The 24,535-nt window shown below is 46.5% G+C and overlaps 1 protein-coding gene across 2 annotated transcripts in view; it reads left to right on the forward strand.

The window, feature by feature from the left end:
• The first annotated feature begins 5,767 nt into the window (after positions 1 to 5,767).
• The window catches only part of Ube2v1 (ubiquitin conjugating enzyme E2 V1), a 29,595-nt gene continuing 10,827 nt past the window's right edge, over positions 5,768 to 24,535 (forward strand). The window contains exons 1-2 of one of the 2 annotated variants that reach the window (XM_004858063.3): positions 5,768 to 5,889; positions 23,070 to 23,218. In XM_004858063.3, coding sequence (XP_004858120.1) covers positions 5,868 to 5,889; positions 23,070 to 23,218 — 171 coding nt within the window. In that variant the 5' untranslated portion in view covers positions 5,768 to 5,867. The remainder of the gene's footprint in view (positions 5,890 to 23,069; positions 23,219 to 24,535) is intronic. The other variant, XM_013077137.3, reaches the window with a different exon arrangement.

Genomic DNA, 24,535 nt, shown 5'->3' on the forward strand with positions numbered 1-24,535 from the left:
TTTATTTTTGAGATAGGACCTCACTAAATTCCCCAGTCTGGCCTCCTTCAAAGTTGGGCTCGCAGGTGTGCGCCAGGCACCAGGCTTTCTCTGCATTTTTAGAACTCATCTCACTGGGTGTAGAGATTATTTTCACACTGGGGTCTTACAAACTGAGCTTACCGGCAACAGAGCTCTTAGTCTTTGCTCTGTAGGGCCTGTGGATCCAAAGGCCCATTTCCTGGAAACTGCATCAGGGCCAAAGGCTGCTTGTGATTTAAGTTGCGCAACCTCACTCCAGCCTTCCACTGCAGCTATGCCGTTTCTACTCACAGCTCTGAGGGAGCCCAATTCCCACACCCTTGCCAACAAAGGGTGTCCTCAGATGTTGAGTCCTCTGCCCATCTGATAGGTGGTTTTCATTTGCATTTCTTTTACCATATTTCACTGAATCTAAGAGGTCTTAAGGGGCATCCTGATTTCAGATGTTTGAATGTAAAAGTTCTATCTTAGAATCACTGAAATACAACATGTTGAGTGAGATTGAATATCTTACTGTGAGTTGAAAAGTCATTTGCATTTCTTTTATATCTTCGTGTTCTTTTCCAGTTTTCCTGGAAGATAGGGTAGTAGTGGTTAAGGGCTTGGGGTTCAAATCCCAGCTCTGCCACTTATAAGCTTGTGACTTTGGGCAAGTTATTCAACTATTCTGTCTCATCTGCCTTATGAGTAAAATAGGGGATGTTAGGGTACTGTGCTTACATCACAGGCTAGTTGTGAAAATGCAAAGCACCATGTTCCTGGAACACAGTAAATGCTTGATATATGTTTGCTATAATTATTATCTTTTGGGAGGTTTTTGGTTTTCTTTTTTTCCTTTTTATGGTGTTAGGGTTTGAGCCCAGGGCCTTGTGTGTGCTAGGCAAGCGCTGTACCACTGAGCCACATGCCAGCCCTATTTTCTTTTCTTGTTTTTTTGAGACAGGGTCTTGCTATGCAGTTCAGGGTGGTCTTGTACTCACTATGTAGCTCAGAGTGGCCTCGAACTTGTAGCAATCCTCCTGCCTCAGCCTTCCAAGTGCTGGGATTACAGGTGTATGCCACCGCACCCAGCCTTTTAAGAATTGCAAGAACTCTATGAATTAACTCCAAATCTATCATTCCCCTCACCCCCACCCAGACCTTTGCCCTTTGTTCCTTTTTCCCTGACCACAGATTAACAAATGATATGAAATTCAGACATTGAAGAAATAAATTGTGTAAGGCAGAAGCTGGGCTGGGGCTCAGGGGTAGAACATATGCTTAGCAAAATAAAAAAAGAAAGAAATAACCCAGATGTCCATCAACAGAGGAGTGAGTGAAATGTACTGTGCCCTTCTTCACCCACTCCCACACCTTTGTGATTGTATATTTTATTTTAATCACACATTATAATGTCTCAATATGAGCGGGGCATGATGGCACATGCCTATGATCTCAGCACTCTGGAGGCTGAGGCAGAAGGATTGCTGCATGTTGAGGCCAGCCCTGGCTACATAATGAGACCCTGTCTCAAAAAACCCAAATAAATAAATAAACACTATAGCATGGGGTTAGGGTTTTCTTTTCCTCAATTATGAACTGGGAATATAAACATATTATGGAAAACATTATATGTTTTTGTTTTTTGAGACAGGGTCTCACTATGCAGTCCATGATAGCCTTGAACCCACTATGTGTAGCACAGGCTAGTCTTGAACTCTTGGCTATCCTCCCACTTCAGCCTCCCCAGTGCTGGGATTACATGTGTGTGCCACCACACCTAGCTATGGAAAACATTATATAATTTTATGTTTTTACTTTTTTTAATATACTTCTTTTCAAATCACCCATGTCTTTAACATCCAGAAATTCTGAAACAGCCCACCTTGTTTGAACATAGTTTTTTGGGGGGGGGGGGTGAGACAGTCTCACTATGTAGTTCAGGCTGGCCTTGAATTTGCAATGATGCTCCTGCCTCAGCCTCCTGAGTGCCGAGATCATAGGTGTGCGTCACCACGGCCAGCCTGAACACAGCTTTTGAATGAATACTTGGGACAGTCAAATCTATAGCCTCTGGACCGGACCTCTGACTGGGCCAGTTTCCTATATTTATTACATGTTTTCGGACTGTACAAAAACCTGCCTTTGAGAACAGATTAAGGGACATTTACACTCTCATGCCTTAAGATGTCTGTAGGTAGGCAGCCCCAGATTCCTTCAGTAGCTCAATCATATCTTCCAGAACCTAGCTCTTGCGATTTTTCTGTGCTGGCACATTCAGAGTATTAGCTTTTTGGTGAGACTTGTGCCTCATGGTCTCATTGTGGTTGCCACAGCTCGAACTATCACAACCTCATATTATACAAAGAAGGAAACAAGACAGAACAGGCTTTCTTCCCCAGCTTTTACCAGGTGAGGGAAATGATTCAAACATCCCTTTCCCCATGTGGGAACATGGCAACTCTGGCAGTCAGTAGAATGCAATGCACCTCCTCTCTGCACTCCTCCACCTCCAATCTTGCTGCTGCCCAATTCAGTCGCCTTGAGGCAGCAGCCACCCTGCACCTTATGAAAACACAGATCTACTTTGTATATTTTGTTTAAAATCTCCTGGGCTCCACCTCCCTCACTTCAGGGAGCCAGCAGGCGCCCCAAGGTTAAAAGCAGCTGATTCCAAAACTGGTTTTACTCCTTCTTTGTTGTGTGACCTTAACATCTAATTCTAACTCATTTATTTAACTTCTCTGAAACCGAGCCTGGTGGCACACACCTGTAATCCCAGCACTCAGGAGGCTGAGGCAGGACTCTCGCTGCAAATTCGAGGCCAGCCTGGACTACATAGCGAGACCTTGTCTCAAAAATCAATCAATCAATCAATAACTCCTATGAGCCTCAGTTTCCTCATTTGACAAATGGAGATGGAAACAGTTAATTTGTAAGGGTCATTGAGAATTAAATAATAGCAATTAATATTTATTTATACAGCACTTAGTGTCAAGCCCTCCTCTAAATTCTCTAGTTCTTTTAACCATTTTAAGCTTCCCAACAATCCGATAAAACAAGATTCTCTTATCCCGTCAGCTGAGTTTATCAGCTCAAGCCCAGAGCCAAGAGGTGCAGAACTGGGGCCTGGATGTGACGTCCAAAAAGGGCGGAGCCTCTCGTACGGAGTGTGAGTACTACAACTCCCAGCATGCGCCGAGACCGCTGAACTACAGCTACCAGTATGCTCTGAAACATGCGGTTTAACCTCGTCCTCCTGCGCTATACCTTGCACGGGAATTTGCGTTATTATCAATTTTGCCTGCAAGATATTCCCTACGAGAACCAGAGAATCTATGCGAGTAGAAACTTTGAGTATCGTGGATAAGAGGCTCATGTTTTCGTCTTCGCTCCACTTGTTGGCTCTGAGTATGTTTTCTTATCTTTAAAACGGAGATATTCCGGAACCTACTGCGGTGGTACACACCTGTAATCCGACCACTCTGGAGGCTGAGGCAGGACGATTGCTCGTTCAAGGCCAACCTGGAGGATGTAGTGAGACCTTGTCTAAAAAAAAATTTTTTTTTAAAGGAAATAAAAGGTATATTCCTAGGAAGTGCTGCATCAAGTTGGGAGTGGGATATAATGGCTTGGCACATGTCAGCTTTTCTGGTGTCCCTCTTCCGTGGGCCAAGGGATTTTATCAAAATATTTTGTCTCCATAGCAAGTCTCAGGTCTATGCTATCCTCTCCCTTTTCAGAAGGGAAACTGATGCCTGGAACGTTTCATGTCTCGTTCTTGAAGTCACACAGCAAAGTGGCAAAGAAAGTCTTGAACCTAGAAATTTTCACTTCTCAAGTGAGTCTACCTTTGGGGAACAAATGTTTCTGCCCGTGCTCATGCTTTACAATGACCCAATGTCCGGGGCAGGTATTTTGTGTGCTCCCCAAGGCAAATTTTGTACCATGTGATATATAAAATGACATGAAGTTGAACTGCCTGTGCCTGGAAAGGGGGAACACCTGGCACGCTGAGAGCCAAGTAGAGCTGAAGTTGAGCTGGTTGGAGAAATCAGAGAGGGCTTCCCTGAGAGGGTGATGGATCTGGGGACAGTTTGGGCAGGGGAGGGACAGGGCATGGTGTGCTCCAGAGGCTTTGCAAAGTGCCAGTAGGTACTGGAGGTGCAGCACGTCTCAGGCACTAGTAGTGCCAAGGCCAGGCAGGGGCAAGCGAGGCACCCACAGGGTCGCAAGCTGAGTTGGACCAGGCTGAACCCTCCTGAAATTTGATGTCCTGGACCTCACTAGCCCCATCCTAGTCCCAGCCTCTGTGCAGAGCTTTGTGAGTACAGCGCCCATGGCCTGGAGAGATTGTAAAAGCTCTCTGTGGTCTGATGTGTGTCTTCATTGGATAATTTTTTTTCGGTACCGGGGAATGAATTCAGGACCTTGCGCTTGCATGGCAGGCGCCGTGCCACTGAGCTAAATCTCTGGCCCTTTTTTGGCAAAGTACTGTGGGTGGAACCCAGGGGCTTCACACTGAGCTACATCCCCAGCCCTTTTTATTTTTTGAGACAGGATCTGTATAAGTTACTAAATTGCCCAGTTTCATTGGGTAATTCTGTGGCTACTCAACTCCTACTGTTTTGTAGAGGGAATGGGGAGCATTTAAAGGCTTCAGCAGGAGGGTGTTTTGAGTAGACTGACTGCCATATGGAGAATGGAGGTTGCCGAGGACATCCACGTGGGAGACAACAGCCGCCCACCTGAGTGGAAGCAGCGGATGGGGTGGAGAACAGCTTAGTAAGCGCTGCTGTCCGATGAACAATGACCCTTACTGCGCTAGGGGTTAGCCATGTGACCTTGCATCTTTCTCAGCTTTCCTTTCCACATCCATGTAAGGGCTTCTCAGGCCATTTATGACAAAGGAAGAGTTTCGTGTTGGATTTATTATTTATTTAAATAATAAGTCCCCAGGGCCTTTGCACATGGTGTTCCTTCTACTTCCTTTGCATCATTCAGGTCTTTGTTGAAATGTGACCAGCTCAGGAGGTCCTGCCTGGCCATTCCCTGCTGCCCCATCACAGGCTTATTCTCGAACCTATAATGATTACAGTGTCCTATTTATTGGTTTCCTTGCTCTCCATCTGCCACGGACTCTAAGCCTCTGAGCGTAGGAACTTGCTTCTTCGAGGATGTATTTCCATCTCCAGCAACTAGCACAGTGCCTGGCACACAGTAGGTGCTTAATAAATATTGGTTCGGATGAGCGAATGAATGGATTGATGAGTGAAGGAATGAATGAACCGGTGGCTGGATGAGTGAACGCTTTTCCTGTGGCCTGCATGCTCCCTACCCCTTAACTGTGCCCCGTCCCAAGTCTCCTTTGGCCGGGCAACAATGGCCCTGGAAGTAAGACCATCAGGCCTGGCTTCAAACTGACTCAGCCACTTAACAGTTAAGTTCAGAGAAATCCCTTCATCTCTCTCAGCTTCAATTTTCACATTAATCCTGAGCTTGTAGGAAGGATATGAGCAGTCAACTAGGTAGCAAAGTGCCCGAGACGAAACGCGCTGTTTTGCACCTCCCTTCCTCCTTTTACTCACAACCGCAGCCCGCCCAGACCTAACACCCTTACCCCTCTCAAGCAGTAGCCCACACCTCCCTCGCGCCGGAGCCCGGGAGACTTGCAGGTTGCTGGGCCCTCGCGCACCGGAAGCCTCCGCTCGTGCAAACAAGCGACCTCCTTTCTTGGTCAGGGGCGCGCGGGTCCGCCAGCGGGCGGTGTCGTCTGCGCGTGCGTGTGGGCGCGCGCCTGCGCGTCACGGCCCGGGCCCGGGTGGGGGGTGAAGAAGGGGCCGGCCTTCGAGCTACAGCGACGCAAGATGGCAGCCACCACGGGCTCGGGTGAGCGGGGGCGCCGGGCCCAGCCGGCCGAGGGGGTGCGGGCCTGAGCCGGAACGTGAGGACCTGCGAAAGCCCTTGCAGTGGGGCGCCTGTCTCTGCGGTTCCCCGTCCGCGGGGCTCTGCGGCGGCGACCCGCGCGGCCCGACGGGGGAGGAGGAGCAGGCGGCGGCCGGAAGCACGGGTGGGGGCCTGAGGGACTGTGGGCGGCGCGGCCAGGCCCAGAGGCTCCCCAGGCGGTGTGAGGCCCGGCGGAGAGGAAGAGCCCGGCCCACTGTGCTCCTGGGGACCGGAGTGGGCGAGGGCCTAGCCCGGGGCTCTCGGGAGAAGTCGGGGGATCGAGGGGTCCCCTAGATCCAGGTCCCCCAGACACTTCTGCGGACAGAAGTCCCTTGCTGGGTGATGGACGAGGGGGGAGCCTTCGGATGTCGGTCGGAGGGCACCTCGGGGAAGCCTCTGGGGCCGAATGGGAGGAGGGGACAAGATCCGGAGGGGTGGCTGTAGGGATCTCTCACGGTCTGCGGGACCCGTTCCAGCCTTAGTTTTGGGAATGGTTAGCTCAGCAAGTCTGTTGATTACAGGAAGAGTGGCTGCTTTCAGAGGAATTAAGGGCATCTGCACAGGATGAGCGACAGGGGGAGACAGTCAGTTACCAGAGGGTCCTATTTATTGAGGTGACCGATAGTGAAACCACCCACCATTACCCTGTTTGAGGAGACAGATGGATTCCTTAAAATTAGGTTTCAGGAGACAAGCTGGGAGTGGAACAGAATATTAGGTGGGGAAGAACAGGTGAATTGGGAGACTTGGGGTTTGTGTTGGGACGGGTGCCAACCGAAAGAAGGCTCCTGCAGTGGGGAGAGCACGAAAGGATCCATTTCCAGACAGGTGTTTGTTTGGGGTTTTTTTAGGAGAAAAATCTCTTCTTCGTGTATTGGGTAGGGAAATGTCTGTTTGGTGAGACCGAACACTCCCTTCCACTCCTTTGGAGACCTAAAACAAATATGTGGACTCAACTCAAACGTTCCCTGTTGGCTGGGCAGGAGTGAGGAGAAGAACAGATGAAATGAGAACTCTTGGGTGACTGTTTGGGGAAGGACAGGCAAAGGGGAAATGAAGGGTTCTCCCAGGGGACAGCTCCTTCCAATTCCTGGTAGATCAAGGAAAGCCACTGGGGGAAGGATGAAACCTGAGGGTCTGTTTCAGGATTAGCTTTCCCACGGGTTACCAGAGGATAGTCTTGAGCAGGGTGGGCGCTGGTGGGGCAGGTCCCTCGGAAGGTCAGGTTCTGGAAGTGCAGGACTGGGGAGAGATTAAATGTCCCCATTTTGAGTTTATAAAGACTTTTTTTTGGTACCGGGGATCGAACTTGGGACCTTGTGATTGTGAGGCAGGCAGCAGAACCACTGAGCTAAATCCCCAGCCCCCCCCCCCTTTTTTTAAATGTCCCCATTTTGATGAGGCTGCACCCACAGATCCCTGGCTATGAAGCTGGCCCAGGAAGTTCTCCCCAGTGGGGTGAGGTTGGGTGACCTCTAGAGGAGGCAGACGGGCCCACAGGTCTCTCCACTGTAGGCTTCCAGGGACACCAGCCTGGGTACCGAAGTCCCCAGGCTGTTTAAGGCCACAGCAGCATCACTGCTGGGAGAGGGTTGGTGATCTAAGGGGACATGGTTAGTGGACTCCACCTTGCCAGGATATTTCTCTTCTGCTATCCAAGGAGCCATAGTTGTGTGTTAGGGCAACTCACCACAAACTGCCATACATTTAAAGCAGTAGGGTCTCTGTGGAGCATCCAGAAGCCCTTGCATCCTTTAAGTTTTGGTTTCAGCTAGTAGAGTGCTGAGTCAGTTTATTTATCAGGACATTGCCGTGGGCACTCCCAGGAGACAGGCTGAGTCAGGACAGATTGCTGGGGGAAACCTCACCAGAGTAACCTCCCTCCCAGGGTGCTGTGAACTGGGGAGCGCGTGACACCCACGGCAGCCAGGGTTTTGGTGGCGTCACGGCTCAGCCTTGTCTGCAGGCCTTTGAAATTGGCTCCCTACAGTCCAGCTTAACAGCTGCTTCATCCTGACCTCTGAGGCCCTGACAGTTGAAGAGTGCTTCATAAACGCCATGGCAGTCAGGTAAAACGTTAGCAGTTTCTGTCTAGTGCCATACAAGAGCACTTGGTATGGTTTAGATAACACAGAACCAACTTTGAGGTGCCCCAAAATGGGCTTCCTGAACAGTTGTCTGTTTATTCAGCAGATACCTCGTGAAGGTCTGTTGTAAGTAGCAAAGAAGATGGCATAATCCCTGTCCTTGAAGAGTTTGCATTCAAATCAGGGAGAAGGCCGTTAAGGGAGTAAATAAGATGATCTCAGCAGGATGCACTCTGAGGAGACTGATATGATAGAGTGTCTGGAGAGGTGGTCAGGGAAGGTTTCTCTGAGAAGATGGCATTTGAATGGAGAGAAATGATGGAAAGAGCCAACCATGCAGCCTGTGTTATAGGCCCAAAGTGGGAGAAGGTTGTCAGTGCAAAGGCCCTGGGGTGGAGCTGAGCTTGGTGTGTTGAAAAAGCAGAATAAAAAGTCCTTAGTGCTTAAGGGAGATTTGTTTAGGCAATGAGTTGGAGAGATGAGGTTTTGGATTTTTAGCCAGTGCAAGGGGAAGCCATTGAATGAATGTCTGATATAAAGTAGGCATTCAGTAAATACTTGTCAAATGAATGAACAAATGCTAAAAAGAAGAATGATGAAATCTGACCTGTGCCCCCAGCCAGTGGAAGGAAGGCAGAGTGGTAAGAGAGGAAGCAGAAAGGCTTCACAGGCCGCCTCTCTGCTTCCGAACCCTGAGAAGGCTGTGAGGTATGTTCCCGTGCCAGTACTCAGAGTGTGTGCTTTTTGAGTAATCTGTACACCAGTTGCCAGGAAACAGCTGCCAGGCCTTCAAGTTCCTGTAAGGGCTCAACTTAGTTTTTCATGGTCACTGCTTTCACCACTTGTTCGCTGCACCTCCCCATTTCCCTTGGTTCTGCTGTGTAAGATTTCTGCACAGACCCTAGAGAGTGGAACTATGAAAAGTCCACCACAGTCCCTCAGGACAGCTGTGTTATGACGGGCAACTCTTTCCTCTCACCCAGCGGCCCACAGCTTCCCCGACTGCCAATCAGAAACCTTGTACCAGAGGGAAAGCCCTGGCTGGGTGTGATTTTACATTTGCATGCATAGGAGGGGCCTGATGCACACAACCAGCTTGTGAAAATTTATTTTATTTTGTTCTTGAACAAAGAAGTGAATGAAACAAGCAAAAAGCAGTGGCATTGTTTATTTGAAAAAGTAAAAGTGAAGGGAGACTGGCTTTGCAGATCTTGGGCCGAGCAAAAGTAAAAAGCAAGATAAAAGAACACCCTGGAGAAAGCAGGGCGGGCTATCGGGAGGAAAGCCACAGTAGTCGTGAAAATTTAACCGAATAGGCAATAAGATAAAATAATCTTCTCTTCCATTCCGGGGCATTTCCAAGAAAGCTGAGGATGGGAAATGAGAACCTATGGTCCCTCAGTGAGTCTCAGTCCGCATTTGTCTCACTCTGAGCCACCTCTTGTCAGTTGTAGTTCAGTGCCTTTTGTGCAGCCTGGGTCTTACATTCAAGAGAACTGCTTCGGATGCGCTCACCTGAAGAAACGGGAGTCTGCCCCAGTGATGGAGGGCAAAGCCACAAGCTATTGTCCTGATAAGGAATTGCCAAGGTTAATTTTATTTTATTTATTTATTTTTTGGTACCAGAGATCTAACTCAGGACCTTGCGCTTGGAAGGCCGGCTCGGTGCCACTGAGCTAAATCCCCGGCCCAGTTAATTTTAATTTTGATGGTGATTTTTACCCCTTCACATTAGGGCCACCCTATTTCCCTCTCCACATTCTTTGCCTTGGTCTTCCTCTTTCTCTTCATTCCCATTCATACTCATTCATTCTCCATTTCCTCTTCCTGATTTGTAACTGTATAGTAATTTGATAAAAGTGGAATACAAACTCTGAAGTATTGGGCCACACATTTGGTGATGCTGTTGCCATTGCATCACGGATAGTGCTCTGGAGGCTTCCAGTACTTTGCCTTCCCCCTTCTGTCATCTCCTCTGCCTCCCCATAGCCCGGTAACAGGAGAAATGTCAGCCCTGAGGTATTGCTGAGGGAGATTGGTGCCTGGCCGAGGCTGCTGGTGATCAGACCAGAGCCCAGGCCTTTGGACTCCAGTTCCCTGCTCCCTCGGACACCTGCTCCTGCCTGAGGATTTCAGCATATGCTCTTCTCGAGTCTAGGAGTGTTTAATCTTGGGGAGAGTGTCTGCCCTCTGTTTCAGGAACCCCTTCCATAGCATCCCTGGCTACAGTTTACCCCCTTCTGGGCAGTGTGCTGTCCAACAAGAGTGAGGCTCATTTTTTTAAGAAAGTGCTCTTGTGTTCTACTGAGTAGCTCACGCCTGCAGGGCTTAGGGCCCCCCAGATGTCACAGGCAAAGTAGGTCTGCATCCTTGTGGGTATGTGGCCCTTAGACTTCTTTTTAATTTGCATTTTGAGCGCTCATCGTTTGCTATTTGCTGCAAGTGAAGAAACTGAGGCCTAGGGAGGAGACGTGACTGGCTTGAGGCATAGCTGGTGACTTGCAAGGTCAGGTTCCAGAACTGGGACAGGTTTTCTCCAGGACAAGTGCTCTGGGCCGTCTCTTCATTCCTCCAGACTCCACTGCAGCCACCTCCAGCCTTCCGTCTGCCTGTTGACCTCTCAGCTTTGGCCAGGTCGTTCCCTCTGGGTAGACGGTAATGACGCTTGGGAAGGAGTCTTTGCTCACCTTCACGTCCACGCTGTCATGAGTCTGGCAGGTGTAACCTCAGAATACATGCCACATCCTCCTCGCCATCTCTGTTGTTGTTCTAGTCTGTCTTTCTCTTGCCTGGAAGCCAGGAAAAAGCCTTCTGCTTTGTCTTGCCCTTTACAGTACCTTCTGTGCAGAAGGCAGAATGTCAAAACAGCCAAAACTCCAAAAAGCCCTTCCCACTGCACTTAGAATAAAATCAGGGTTTTCCCATGGCCCACAAGGCAGGCCCTGCCAGGCCCTGCCCTCACATGGTAGCCCACACACCTCTCTTGTCGCTCTTCCCCTGCCAGGGTGCTCTTCCCAGATCTTCCTGCCTTTTCATTCTTCAGGTTACAGCTCCCCATAAGGCCATCCCAGACCACAGCACCCTGTGCAGTCTTCTTAGTCACTGGCCCACTGTCCTCTTTGTTCTCTTCTAAAGCACAGCCTTACCTGAAGCCTTGGTTTTTTTTACATATTTCCTATGTCTTTTTTTTTTTTTTTTTTGGTACCGGGAATCAAACTTGGGTCCTTGCTCTTGCGCAGCAGGCAACGAAACCACTGAGCTAAATCCCCGGCCCCACCTATGTCTTTTTGTTAGGCGAGCTTCTGTCTCTTTCTCTCCTATGTCCTCAGCAACCTGACATAATAGCAGGTGCTCAGAAAGTACTTGTTGACTGTTGCCGTGAATTAACCCAGGGTCTCATTTTGATGTAGCCAGGTATAAATTTGATGTGTGGAAAAGGAGTGTGTCTGGTGGGCAGCAGCAAAGTGGCCTCAGGCCTTCACAGAAGGAAGCTCTTTCCCTGGCCTGTGGTAATTAATAAGGTGCTTTCTCACAGAGTGTGCTGTGTCTTCCCCTTCCCTGCGTCTGACTCACTCCCCGAAGCTTACCCTTTGTCTCCACCTGTCAGGGAAAATCTGATCCTGGGCCTCAGTCACTCACTGACGCTAACAGCAGAGGAGTTCAGGATCATGCATCCTGTCCCCACTTGTTCCATGTCACATTGGACTGCAAAGAATGGCAGGTTGCTCCGGGTTTTTCCCCTAGAGCAGTGAGCCTCATACCAGGGAGCATGAGAGCCAGCTGGAGGCCAGTTTCAGATTCTAGAGATCTGAGTGGAGCAAGGTCCCAGATGAGGCCCTGCAGGTGAACCATTGCTCTAGAGGTGAGAAATCTACTCTGGTCAGGCATCAAGGAGGCAGCCAGATTAGCTGATTGCTCAGGAATAAAAGTTACAGACCCTCAACTTTATGTTTAGCTTTCCGGCACCCTGAATTCCAGTGCATCCCCCCCCACACGCTTCTCTCCCAAAGTGGGAGTGGCACCCCCCACCTAGCTGGGCTCACTGACTTCCCAGGATGAGCACCCAACCCACTTAACCAGCAGCTTGCTTTTCATTGCAGATCAGGACCCCTGCCAGGCCAGGGCTTTCTAAGGTTCCCATGGTGCCATAGCTGCTGCTTTGTGACCATGATTGCCACAAAGGTGTTTTAAAGGACTTCAAAATCCTTTTTGTACCACAAATATTTTAATATGTTGCTATGCCTCAGATTACTGCATTCTGTGTTTTACTATGACGTGGTGTCAAACTCTATCAAATATTCATACTTTTCCAACCTAGTTGTCAAATTTTCTTTGTAAAATCCTGCAGTTGCTGCCTTTTAAATTTATATTTAGCCATGAGAATAACTGGCTGGCTTTTGGTACTGACACAGATCCAGGAAAAATCCTCTGGAAGGAATTCTGAAGTAATAGGAAGGAGTATTTTCTTTTTAAAAGTTTTGGATTACTGTTATATTTCAGTACTTTGGTGAAGTTACTGTAACATTTTCAAGTTCACAATTCATAGTGAATTTTTAACAGTTGCAGTCTATTTAATTATACTCATCTTTGGATATAGATTTTCCTAGTACACTTCTACCTCCTATAGAGCCTGTGGTTGTCTTGGTTTTGCAAGATGAACTAGCACAAGACCATTTTTATAGTCTCTGTATTACTTGCTGCTGTTTTTCCAGCTGCTCTTGACAAATACTTGTAATCTTAAAATTTAGATTGATTTAGTTGATTAAAGTGCTACAGGAATAAGATTTTTTTTCACTAAAATGTGTTGTTTAGTTAATTTATTTCTTTTGGTACTGGGGATCAAACTCAGGACCTTGCACTTTCGAGGCAGGCGATGGCACCACTGAGCTCAATTCCTAGCCCTGTTTATTTATTTTCTGAAACAGGGTCTCACTGTGTAGCCCAGGCTGGCCTCAAACTCGTAATCCTCCTGCCTCAGCCTCCCGAATGCTGGGCTTACACTTGATCTTAGCCAAAAGGCCAAGAAGCGATTATTATTTTGTGTGTGTGTGTGTGTGTGTGTGGTACCGGGAATTGAACTCGGGACCTTGCGCTTTCAGTGCAGGTGATGGAACCACTGAGCCGAATCCCCGGCCCCCCAAATGTTGGGATTACAGGCGTGAGCCACCGTGCCTGGCTGTTTTGTTTAAATTTATCATGATTTTGCAGATACACATTATTTGGGATAGGATGAAGTGTTCACTGACTGATAAATCCTTAAGTCTGTGGGATCTTTTGAACACTGATACTTGGATTTATATCCCAGAAGTAGCCTCTGAAGTGCCTCAACTAGGATGTGGTTAAGCCATTTGGAATGAAACGCTGTTTTGCTTTGTAGAAAATATTGATGTATTAGCTTTGTTTTGTTTTGGTTTTTTGGTACCAAGAATTGAACTCGGGTTCTTGTGCTTGCGAGGCAGGCAGCAGAACCACTGAGCTAAATCCCTGGCCCAGATGTATTAGCTTTGTATGACTTTTTTTTTTTTTTTTTTTTTCGGTACCAGGGATCAAACTTGGGTCCTTGTGCTTGTGCAGCAGGCGGTGAAACCACTGAGCTAAATCCCCGGCTTTGTATGACATTTCTAAGTGGTATGGGATATGAGTAACATGTTTTCATATATAGTTTATGAAAAAAATTCATTTTATAGTGAAGAATCTTTCACTTGGGTAAGGAATCAGTTTTCCTTCATTTGATTCTGGTTTGTTTGTTTTGTTTTTTTTTTAGTACCAGGACTCAAACTTGGGACCTTGTGCTTTCGAGGCAGGTGGCGGAACCACTGAGCTAAATCCTCAGCCCCTTCCTTCATTTGAATTAAAAACAAGAATGTTCCCTAAAATTCTCAGTCATTAAAAAGTAACAGTAGTTGAAAAAAAAAAGTAACAGTAGTTGTCAAATTTTACTTATTTCACAATAAAAAAACCTTAGGTATCTCAGTTGTATGGCACCAGCACCCCGTATTTTGGGGCTATTAGACTGTTAGAATGTGCAGTAGGAGAGGAAGAATCTGCTGTTTCTTCAACCAGGAAACACTGAGTGCTGCTATGTGCCACAGCAAACCACATTCTGGGGAGGCGGGATGGAGGGAGTCACAGCTCTGCCTTGAGCTCAGAGAGTGAGTGAAATAGTTGACAAAAAGCAAAAAAGAAAGAAAGAAAAGAGAAAGTAAAAGGTACAGCACAGGCCTGGTGTGGAGGTGAAGGTGTGTGAAGCCAGGGGCCCCCAGAGGCCTCTGCAGTCTGCCTGGGTTTTAGTAAGGTAAGATTTATAGTTTTTGAGATTATTATATTGATGATTTTCCTTGGGCTTTAGAATCCATACTAAGCCCCTTTGACAATCTGTATATTATTAGACTCTCTTTTAATGGTGGTGTGAATGTTTCCCAGTTGTATCTTCAGAAATAAAGCACTTAGAATTTTGAATCATTAAGGATTATTCATTCTGAAATCCTGTCCCTAACACTCAGCTATTCATTCATTCATTCATTCAGCAAGCGTCTTAATGCCTGCTCTAGAGAGCACAGCACTTTCTGCAGAGTTGGAGATTCCACAGGGAATGAAGCAGAATTCTACTTGAATGGAGTTTGTGTGTACATGGGAGAGGCAAATAGTGTATAAAGTGGAAATGGGTGTATTTAAAATGTCAAATGAGGGCTGGGGATTTAGCTCAGTGGTTCTGCTGCCTGCCTCGAAAGCGCAAGGTCCCAAGTTCGATCCCCAGTACCTAAATAAATAAATACAAAATGTCTCCACTGCCTGCCTCGAAAACACAAGGACCCGAGTTCGATCTCCGATACCAAAAAAAACAAAAAAAAACCCCACAAAATGTCAAATGATATTTTAGTGAGTGCTCTGAAGAAAAATGAAGCAAGAGGAGAGACTGGGAAGTAAGACCTTAGGTTGAGGAATGAGGGAAGTAATTAGCCATTCACATCTCTGGGCAGAATCCCAGGGTGAGGAACAGCAGGTGCAGAGGCAGAAGGAAAAGTTGCTCTTTAGAAGCATGGTGTGGTGAAAGGGGAAGGGGGAAGCAAGGGGAAGAGTGGCAGGAAATGAGGTTGGCAGAGCAAGTGGGGCTCTATAGGTCAGTTCCAGAGTCTGGTGTATTCTAGTTGTAGTGGCCTAAAGGAGGGAAGTGACTGCACCTGTTTTACCTTTAAAAGGATCATTGTGTTGGCTAGGCCTGGTGGTGCACTCTTGTAATCCCAGTATTCAGGAGGGCGAGGCAGGAAGATTGCTGTGATTTCTAGGCCAGCCTGGGCTACATAGTGAGTTAAGGTCAGCTAAACGTAGTGAGACCCTGTCTCAAAAAACAAAAATCATAACAATCGTTGTGGAGAACAGACAAGGCAGAGCCAAGTGGACCAAGAGGCCAGTTAGGGAGCTGAGGTGGTGTGGGCCAGATGGAGAGGATAAAAATGATCAGATTTGGCAGTAGGTTGGGTATAGGGTATAAGGAAAGGATTGTTCACCATTACTCCCGAGATTTGGGGCCAGGAGAAATCTTTAAGCCACATACTGAGATTGAGGAGTGCGCAGTTATTTTTGGAGAAGGATTACAAAGACTCTGTAGTGGAAGTGTTTCAGGTTCAGAAGGTCTATTAGGCATAAACGTGTGATGTCAAGTGGGAGTAGTGGCACATGTAATCGCAGCCCTCCGAGGGTTGAAGCAGGAGGATTCTAAGTTTAGTCCACACCTGGTAACTGAGGAAGACCCTGCTTTAGTGGGAAGGGCCTGGGTTCAATCCCTAGTACCACAAAACATAAATAGTGATACTTAAGAGGCAGTTAATTGGAAGTATAAACTGGAGACACATCTGCTGCTTTGGAACCTTGGTCTGTATAAAATGAGTTGAGGGATGGAGCAGCAGAGGTTGGGGGCCATGCCTTGAGGCCCCACAGCCAATTTCTGGAGGCCTGGACAGTGGGGCTGAGAGAGGCAGGGGTTAAGAGGAAGTCAGCAGGTGTCACCTAGGGCACCATAACTTGGAGTAAGAACTGAGATTTCACCCTGAGGTTTAGGGGCTTGGTGGCCATGCTGTGAGCGACAGAGTGGGAAAGCCTGACTGGAAAAGGTGCAGGAAGGTGAAGATGGTGATGATGAGTAAGGAATTTGAGGAGTCTGGACATCATTTGAAGGTTTTTTGTTGATAAAGAACAACAGATGGTAGCTGGAAGGGGACAGAGGACTAAATGAAGGTTTTTTTGGGTTTTGGTTTGGGTTTCTTGTAGAGGACAATGCAGTGTGCTGATGGGCATGACCAGTACGGCAAGCTTAACGATTGCCAGGCAGGTATTATCCAGAGTGCTTCCCAGCTTAGCCTCGTGTACAATACTGTCTGTGCCACCTATAGAGGTGGTTTTGTAATCCCTGCTTTAGTGGGGCTCAAGGTAATGTGCTCAGGCTCATAGCTAGATTGCTAGAAGCTGTGGGGTGCTTGCCTAATACTCATGAGTCCCTGGGATCGATTGCTGGCAGCGCCGCTCCTCGCCTAGAAAAAAAAACTGTAGAGTCACAACTTGATCCCTTGCCGGGCATGGTGGCATAGGCCAGTAATCACAGCACTCTGGAGGCTCAAGTAGGAGGATCACCTCGAGGTTGAGGCAAGCCTGGACTACATAGTGAGTTCAGGACTACAAAGCCTGAACTACAAAGTGAGACCCTGTCTCAAAAAACAAAACAAAAGACAAGGTCTCTGTGCGGTCCAGCTAGCCTTGAACCCAACCGAGGTCCTTCAGCTCAGCTGGCATTGCTGGCACACTCTACCATGCCCAGCTTCTGGTTCTTATTTGTGGCAGAGACCATAGCCAACATTCTGTGCTCACCTTTTAAAGGTAGACCAGCTGTCCTGTGTTAGTGACTCCACATCTGTGGCATTCAAAGATTGTAGATGTCAATCTACACATACAGGGAAGCATGAGTCGACTGTTTACCTTTAATAAAATGTAGTTTGCAGCCCGTTTTGTCCTTTTTTTGCTTTTTTTCCAGCAGATATTTATCTGAGGCCAGTTTGGGTCTTGGTGTTTTGGTTTTTGGCTTTTCCCCCCCGTATTGTAAAATAGTCCATCTCAGTCAGGCACATTAACATGAGCTGTTGGCTGAGCAGAGTGGCACACACCTGCATTCCCAGCTACTAAAGAGGCTGAAGCAGGATGATCACAAGTTCAATCCTGGCCAAGGCAACTTAGCAAGACTTTGTCTCAAAATAAAAGTTTACAAATGTGGGAGGCCCTGAGTTTAATTCCCAGTAGAAGGGACAGAGGGAAGGCTATCATAAAGTTTTTTCTCTTTTTTTTTTTTTTTGGTACCAGGGATCGAACTCAGGACCTTGTGCTTGCGGGCACCGGCCCTATCATAAAGTTTTTAACATTCCTTCTTCCTATCTGCCAGGCTGTAAGAATTCTGATAGCAGGTGTTTTGCCATAGAATTTGCTGCAAGGGAAGAGTTCTGCCTTTTGTCCTCCGAATTAGCAATGGCCTGAGGCTGACTCCTGGGGTTCCAGCCCACCACACACATTGTGGGGGGAGGGTTGCCTTTCCCCTGATCCCACTCAGGGCTGTGTGCAGCTCCCCACTGATCATCCTCAGAGTCTGGTAGTTTAGCCATGTGGCCCTTAGAAGTCCCGAAGCACTGCTCTGGGATAGGTTGTATTTCTGTCATGTGACTTCACTGAACTTTTAACTTTGGCTATGTGTATCTTGTTTCTACACAGAGACTTGATATTCTGACAGGAGGTCCCCGGTTTTTTTTGTTTTGCTTTTTTTTTTGGTACCAGGGATCGAACTCGGGTCCTTGAGCTTTCACAGCAGGCAGTGAAACCACTCAGCTAAATCCCCACCCTGCCCCCCATTTTTATTCTTTGATGGCCCCTAAGTAGCTCGGCATAATACTGGCTAAGTGTGGTGTAATAATCCCACTAAAAGCAGAATATGTGTACAGATGGTGGCTTTCTATAGGGAAATTGTGCCAAGGAGGTGAAAAGTCTGCAGTCCAGAAAGAAGTAGATTTTTTGCCTTGTAAATGTGGGTTGAGTCCAGTTTGAGGTACCCTAAACATGAAGAGCGTCTGTGGTCTCTTACCAGGAACATGGTGTTCTCAGTGCAGGATGTTCAGTGTGCTGCCCACCAGATGGGGATTCGTTGCTTCTAGTAAACCTCAGGAGCGCTAAATGAACCACACCAAAATTTGTAAATTTCTGTGATTTTTGATTCCTGCTAGCACCCACTATTCTTCAAACTTTGCCTTTAATCAATTTTTGACTGAAAATTAAAGTTAATGGCTTAGAAAAAATGAATTTAAAATTAAATCTAGGGCTGGGGATTTAGCTCAGTGGTTTCACTGCCTGCTGCGCAAGCCCAAGGACCCGAGTTCGATCTCGGGTACCAATAAATAAATAAATAAATAATTTAATTAAATTAAATCTACTTTAAGAGTGTTCTTGTTTGTAGACTTAAATTCTTCAAAATTTAGCAGTGAAGGTTAACCAGAGAACTAAATTGCCCACTGACAACATTTAACAATCTTTACTTATCATTCTTACAAACAAGGATTTAAAATACTATCGGATGGGCCGGGGATTTAGCTCAATGGTTTCCCCGCCTGCTGCGCAAGGGCAAGGACCTGAGTTTGATCTCCGGTACCAAAAAAAATTTTTTTAAATAAAATACTATTATGGGAGGAGGTGCACACCTGTAATCCCAGCACTGTGGGAAGCTGAGGCAGGAAGATCAAAAGTTTGAGCCCAGCCTAGGCAGTTTGACAATTTAGTAAGGCCCTGCCCCCAAAATTAATAAAAGACTTGGTATGTAACTTCTTATGAAGGCTCTGGGTTCAATTCCCAGTACCACAAAACGCAGTCTGAGCTAAATATGGGATGCCTGAGTTCAAAAGAATTCCTTGGTGCTAGGAATGAACCCAGGGCCTCAATTTTACTAGGCAAGTGGTCTACCATGAAGCTGCATCCCTATCCATGCTCACAGGATGTTTGAGGACAATTAGTTGACCCTGGATGTTGCAGAGTGATGGCCCACGACCAGAGTCTGGGCACAGACAGTGGCCTGAAGCAGAGGGACTGTCTGCTTTGGACAGGACACGCACACCTGCTCACCTCAGTTCTTCTCGCTCCCCGTCGTTTGGAGTCAGTAAAGTTGCAAAGCAATGCCATTCTTCTCACTAACTCTCTTTTGTTCTTTGGGAAATATAGTTACTTCATAAGAAATTATTTAACATATAATGTTTTGTTTTAAGTGAATAAACATTTTTTTAAGTTCTCAGTTTTAATTTCTAATTTGGCAAACTCAGTAGATATAACCCATATAAATAAAGGCTTTTTGAGATCTTCCGGGCTGGGGCTGTAGCTCAGTGGTAGAACACTTGCCTAGCATGCATGAGGTTCTAGGTTTGATTCCTAGCACTACAGAAAAGAAAAAGAGAAATGTCCTGTAATGCCAATATTGTAGCAACAACAAAGGTTGTCCTCTGATTCTCAGTACGGTTTCTAACCTACAGTACCTTGAAGTGACTTCCTTTATTCTTTTTTTTTTGGTGCTGGGATTGAACCCAGGGGCACTTTACCACCAAGCTACATACCCAGCCCTTTTTATTTTGAACCAGAGTCTCACTAAATTGCCAAGGCTGGACTCAAACTTGGAATCCTCCTGCCTCAGCCTCCCAAGTAGCTGGGATTATAGGTGTGTTCCACCACATCAAGGTCCTTGTGTTTTTTTGTGCATTTTAATTCTTTCTTTAAGGGCACCAGTCAGATTGGATTGGGAACCCTACCCGCTCACAGAAAAAGACCCACGTTTTAACTTGAGCATCTCTTTAAAGCCCATATTCAGTCACATTCTGAGGAACTGGGAGTTAGAGCTTCAACATGTGGATTAGAGGGAACATAATTCCAACATAGGGCCAGGGATTTAGCTCAGTGGTTCTGGCGCCTGCCTTGCAAGCGCAAAGTTCCAAGTTTGATCCCCGGTACCAAAATAATAATAATATAATAATTCCAACATGTATCATAACTGTCTTTGTGTGTTTTTGGTGTTGGGATCCAACCCAGGGTCTGGGCCACTGGAGGCCAGTGCTCCATCACTGAGCCACGCCCCGGCCCTGCATTCCAGTTTCCAGGAACAAATACCTCAGCCGCTCATCAGCTTTCCTGCCAGCGAGACTGCTCCTTTGGCATTCGTTTTCATTAGTGCAAGCTTATAAATTAACCAATAGTTAAAGCAGTCTTAATGCACAATGATTTTTTTTTCCTATCCAAATTAGGACTATTAAAGATTTAAATTTCAGGTTTTGGGGGGGTTTTTGGTACTGGAGATTGAACTCGGGACCTTGCACTTGCAAGGCAGATGGCCGGAACCACTGAGCTAAATCCCTGGCCCTAAATTTCAGGGGATTTTTTTGTTTTGTTTTTGTTTTTGCTCGAAGAAACTAATCCAGCATAGCTGAATAGTCCAGCTAGCTGTTCTTTAAATGAAAAATGACAGTGTTTTCCAAATCAGTGATTCAAGTATGCTTTTAAGTTTTTATTGATTCCTTTGAAGCACCATATTATACTATTATTTAATAGTTTTCAGTCAACTATTTTGCTTACATTTACTTTAAAAGGAAATATTGACCATTATTGTAAATGGTAAATCAGAATATCACTTGCCTTAAGATATGTGTGTCTGCATGTATGAATTTATTTACTTGTTTTGGGTGGTCCTGAGGTTCAAAACTAGAGCGTCATGCATGCTAGACAAAGTGTCCTACCACTGAGCTAAAACCCTAGTCCCTAATTCAGTATTTTTTGTTTGTTTTGAGATAGGGCCATGCTATGTAGGTTAGGCTGGCCAGGAACTTGCTGTGTAGCCCTGGTGGCCTCAAATTTATAATCCTCTTCCACTTCTAAGTGTGCCACCATGCTCAGCAAATTATTCTTAAAAATAAATATATTGCTTGTAAAATGAAACATTTGATCACATACTACCTAAAGTCATATAATCCCAGACACAGTGGCGCACACCTGTGATCCCAACACTTGGGAGACTGAAATAGGAGGATTGCTGTGAGTTGAGCCCAGCCTGGGCTACATAGTGAGGTCAACCCCAATCTGAACTACTACATAGTGAGACCCTGTCTCAAAAAAAATAAAAATAAAGTCATATAATGTACCATTAATGCCTCTGTCCTTTTTGCTTAGACCAAAACCCTGGGCACTGTAGTTGACTTCTTTCTCTCAACTTCAAAGGCCACCTGACAGCTCAGCCTCTAAAATACCACTTCTCACTCCCTTCCCTGCTGCCTCCCAGCTGCCTTTGCTCCCTTGACTACATTCTGCAAGCAGTTGGAGTAATCCCATTAGCTCAGTTCCAGACCCCAGTAGCATCTCATGTCACTCAGGAACTGTTGGTGTCTTTGATCTTCCTCAAAGCTTTTTTTTCCCTTGGTAGTCAGGATTGAACTCAGGACCTTGTGCTTGCCAGGCAGGTGCGGCACCACTGAGCTGCATCCCTGGCGCTCTTCCTCATAGCTTTTAGCTAAGTTGGGACCCTTTCTATTATTTGACACTAAGCAAGGTCCTCCTTCGGAGCCTTTTCACTTGCTAGGCCCTCTGCCTCAAAGACACTTCCCTTCCCTCAAAGTGGTCATAGCACATGACCACCAGAGCTCTTTCCTTGGTCATCAATTAATATTGTAGCCCCTCCCTCATTACTTGTTCTGAACACCACAAACTGTCCTATAGGTAGTTCATGTATTTATTTTGTAAGTTATATGCCTGCCACTAGAATGTAGCCCTTGAGGGCAGGCACTTTTGTTCACTGCTTGGTTCCCAGTGCTTAGAAAAGTACCTGACAGGAATATATAGATATATAGATATAGTTAGAGATAGCTAGCTAGTGGGGGTCAATATTTGTTCCAGTTGTGTTGATGTGATGAGTGTCCTGTGCTTTGGGAAAGTCTGGTGTCCTGGGGAAACTTCCCCCCGGTCTTGGGTCCCTCCAATGGGCCTCTGTTCACTGGCACGTGGCAAGCCCTGCTTTCTCTGAGAGTCTGGCCAGGTGTGGGCTCAGCATTCAAGGCAGGAGAGCTTGTAGCTTGTCTGGATCCCAGGTTTCTTCCAGGGAACAAATACAAGTGCCAGGGCGACTGGGAGGAGGAAGCAAAGACCAGCAGCTTTGGGTGGAGAACAGTCCTGGGAGAGGGGCTCCATGGCCATGCTCAGAAAGTCCATCTCCCTGCCCTCCCATGCCTTGGCCCCAAAGGCCTCAGCTCCTAGACTCTTTTCTGGAAGATACCTAGACATGGCCCAAGCCTCAGGCTGAGCTCAGGTACTGAGCTCACATATCTGTGAGATGTGTTTGTGTTGCTTTCATGAGCTACTTGCTGGGCTTTGGGATTTTTGGAAATGACAGCTAGCTCTCTTCTTCTAGTTCTTTCAGAAGTTAGAAACTGTAGCTTCCAGAATTGAAAAAGAATTGAAAATTTTATCTTTGGTATCTTAGTTGATTAAAAGGACACCATCTTTATAAAACATACCCATGGTGGCTATTCCAGCTATTCCTTCCAAGGTTGAGAATCATACCAACAAATGAGCATAACCTTAGGCTCAGAAGTGTGTAATAACAGAACAAAAGAAATAGCCCTCTGCTTCCAGGACGCTTTGGTTGGCACTTGGTATTGGTGGTTTCATCTCGAATTAGTGGACCCACAGTGATCTTTTGAACATGTCAACATGTCATGGAGTCAGTAGAGGGTTGGTGGGGTTGACTCAGGTTGGTCACCTAGCTCTGATCACGTCACCACTCACAGACCGTGTGCCACTTCCCTCTCATTGTGCTGGTGGACACTGATAGCTTTGTAAGTGGCACACTTGAGGTATGGCAGCTGTCAGGAATTGTCTGCATGTTGGCATCTGTATTCCCAGGTAGCAGTACTGAGCAGCTAGCTCTAGATTTTACAAGTTCCCCTGGAGTTGCTAGTATCTTGAATTTCTTTCCATTTATTTTAGGAGTAAAAGTCCCTCGCAATTTCCGACTGTTGGAAGAACTCGAAGAAGGCCAGAAAGGAGTAGGAGATGGCACAGTTAGCTGGGGTCTAGAAGATGACGAAGACATGACACTTACAAGATGGACAGGGATGGTAATTGGGCCTCCAAGAGTAAGCGTCGCGCTGCGGCTATAAATGTCACTGTCTTAATTCACTGCACCTCCTTTCAAAACATACTAGCCTTGTCACAGAAAAAAGCTCACCAAGGGCCAGGGATGTAGCTCAGTGGCAACGCGCCTGCCTCGCAAGCGCAAGGTCCTGAGTTCAATCCCCGGTACCAGAAAAAAAAGAAAAAAGGTCACCAATGGTATATTTCCTGAAATGTGGCTATTCTTTTTTGACCAGTTTCAGTTTATTTATTTGAACCTCCTCTGATGCCATTTCGTCTCTCTAAATGGTAAGCAAAAGCCTATTAGACTCAAGTGTAAATTCACATGACAACACAGACTGAGGTTTAAGGTCATTCTACCTTCAGATGTAGTTTACAACAAACTCTTGCGCTTATCAGATCACCAGACTCTGTGGGGGGAGCCAGCCTTCCTGAAACCAGTCTCCACATGAACTGGGAAACCTTCACAGCTGTGGTTTTTATGCACGGCTTCGGTCTACTGTGCACCTGTATCCATATTCATTGCTCCTTTGGTGACGGTTTATTGCCTGCCTGTCAGCTCTGGTCTGCTCTGGCCACTGCGAGGCCTAGAGGCGCTTCCAAGGGAGACCAAGGCAAAGGGGATGGGGAGTGGCCTCTTCAGAGCTTTGGATTTGTGAGTTCCCGGTCTTCGTATTGCCAGCCAGTTGTTTTTGAGGGTATGTAGTAAACCCTCAAGAAATCTGATTTTCCGTCTTGCAAGTTCCTATTGTATATGCTCTGCTGTGTAGCTGTGTTGCATTTTACAGATGCAGAAACAGACTCACGGGAGTGAAATCATATGCCAAAGTCCTCCAAACTCATATAGTGATCCTCCTGCCTCAGCCTTCTGAGTGCAGAATAACAGGCATGTGCCACAAACCTGGCTAGTTGGTGTACATTTTTGGTTCTGCCTTTTGGCAACTGTGACTAATGCTGCTAGGAACATTTGTGTACAGGTTTTTATGTGTCCGTGTATTTTTGGCCTCTTGAATATATATCCAGTGGTGTTGCTAGATCATTTGTTAACTGTTTAATGTTTTGGGGAACTGCCAAACTAGTTTCCAAAGCAATTGCACCATTTTGCATTTCCAGTAGTAATGCATTGGGGTTCTAGTTTCTCCACATCCTCGGGAACACTGTTTATCTTACTGTCTTTTGCTTCTGTGGCTTTTTTGGGGGTTTTTTTTGTTATTGTTGTTGTTTTTTGGTACCAGGGATTGAACTCGGGACCTTGCGCCTGCAAGGCAGACAGCGAAACCACTGAGCTAAATCTTATTCCCTTTGCTCCTATAGTTTTG

This window comes from Heterocephalus glaber, unplaced genomic scaffold, assembly GCF_053883595.1.
Source record: "Heterocephalus glaber isolate CG9 unplaced genomic scaffold, H.glaber_assembly_v1.0 deba00001673, whole genome shotgun sequence".
NCBI lineage: Eukaryota > Metazoa > Chordata > Mammalia > Rodentia > Bathyergidae > Heterocephalus > Heterocephalus glaber.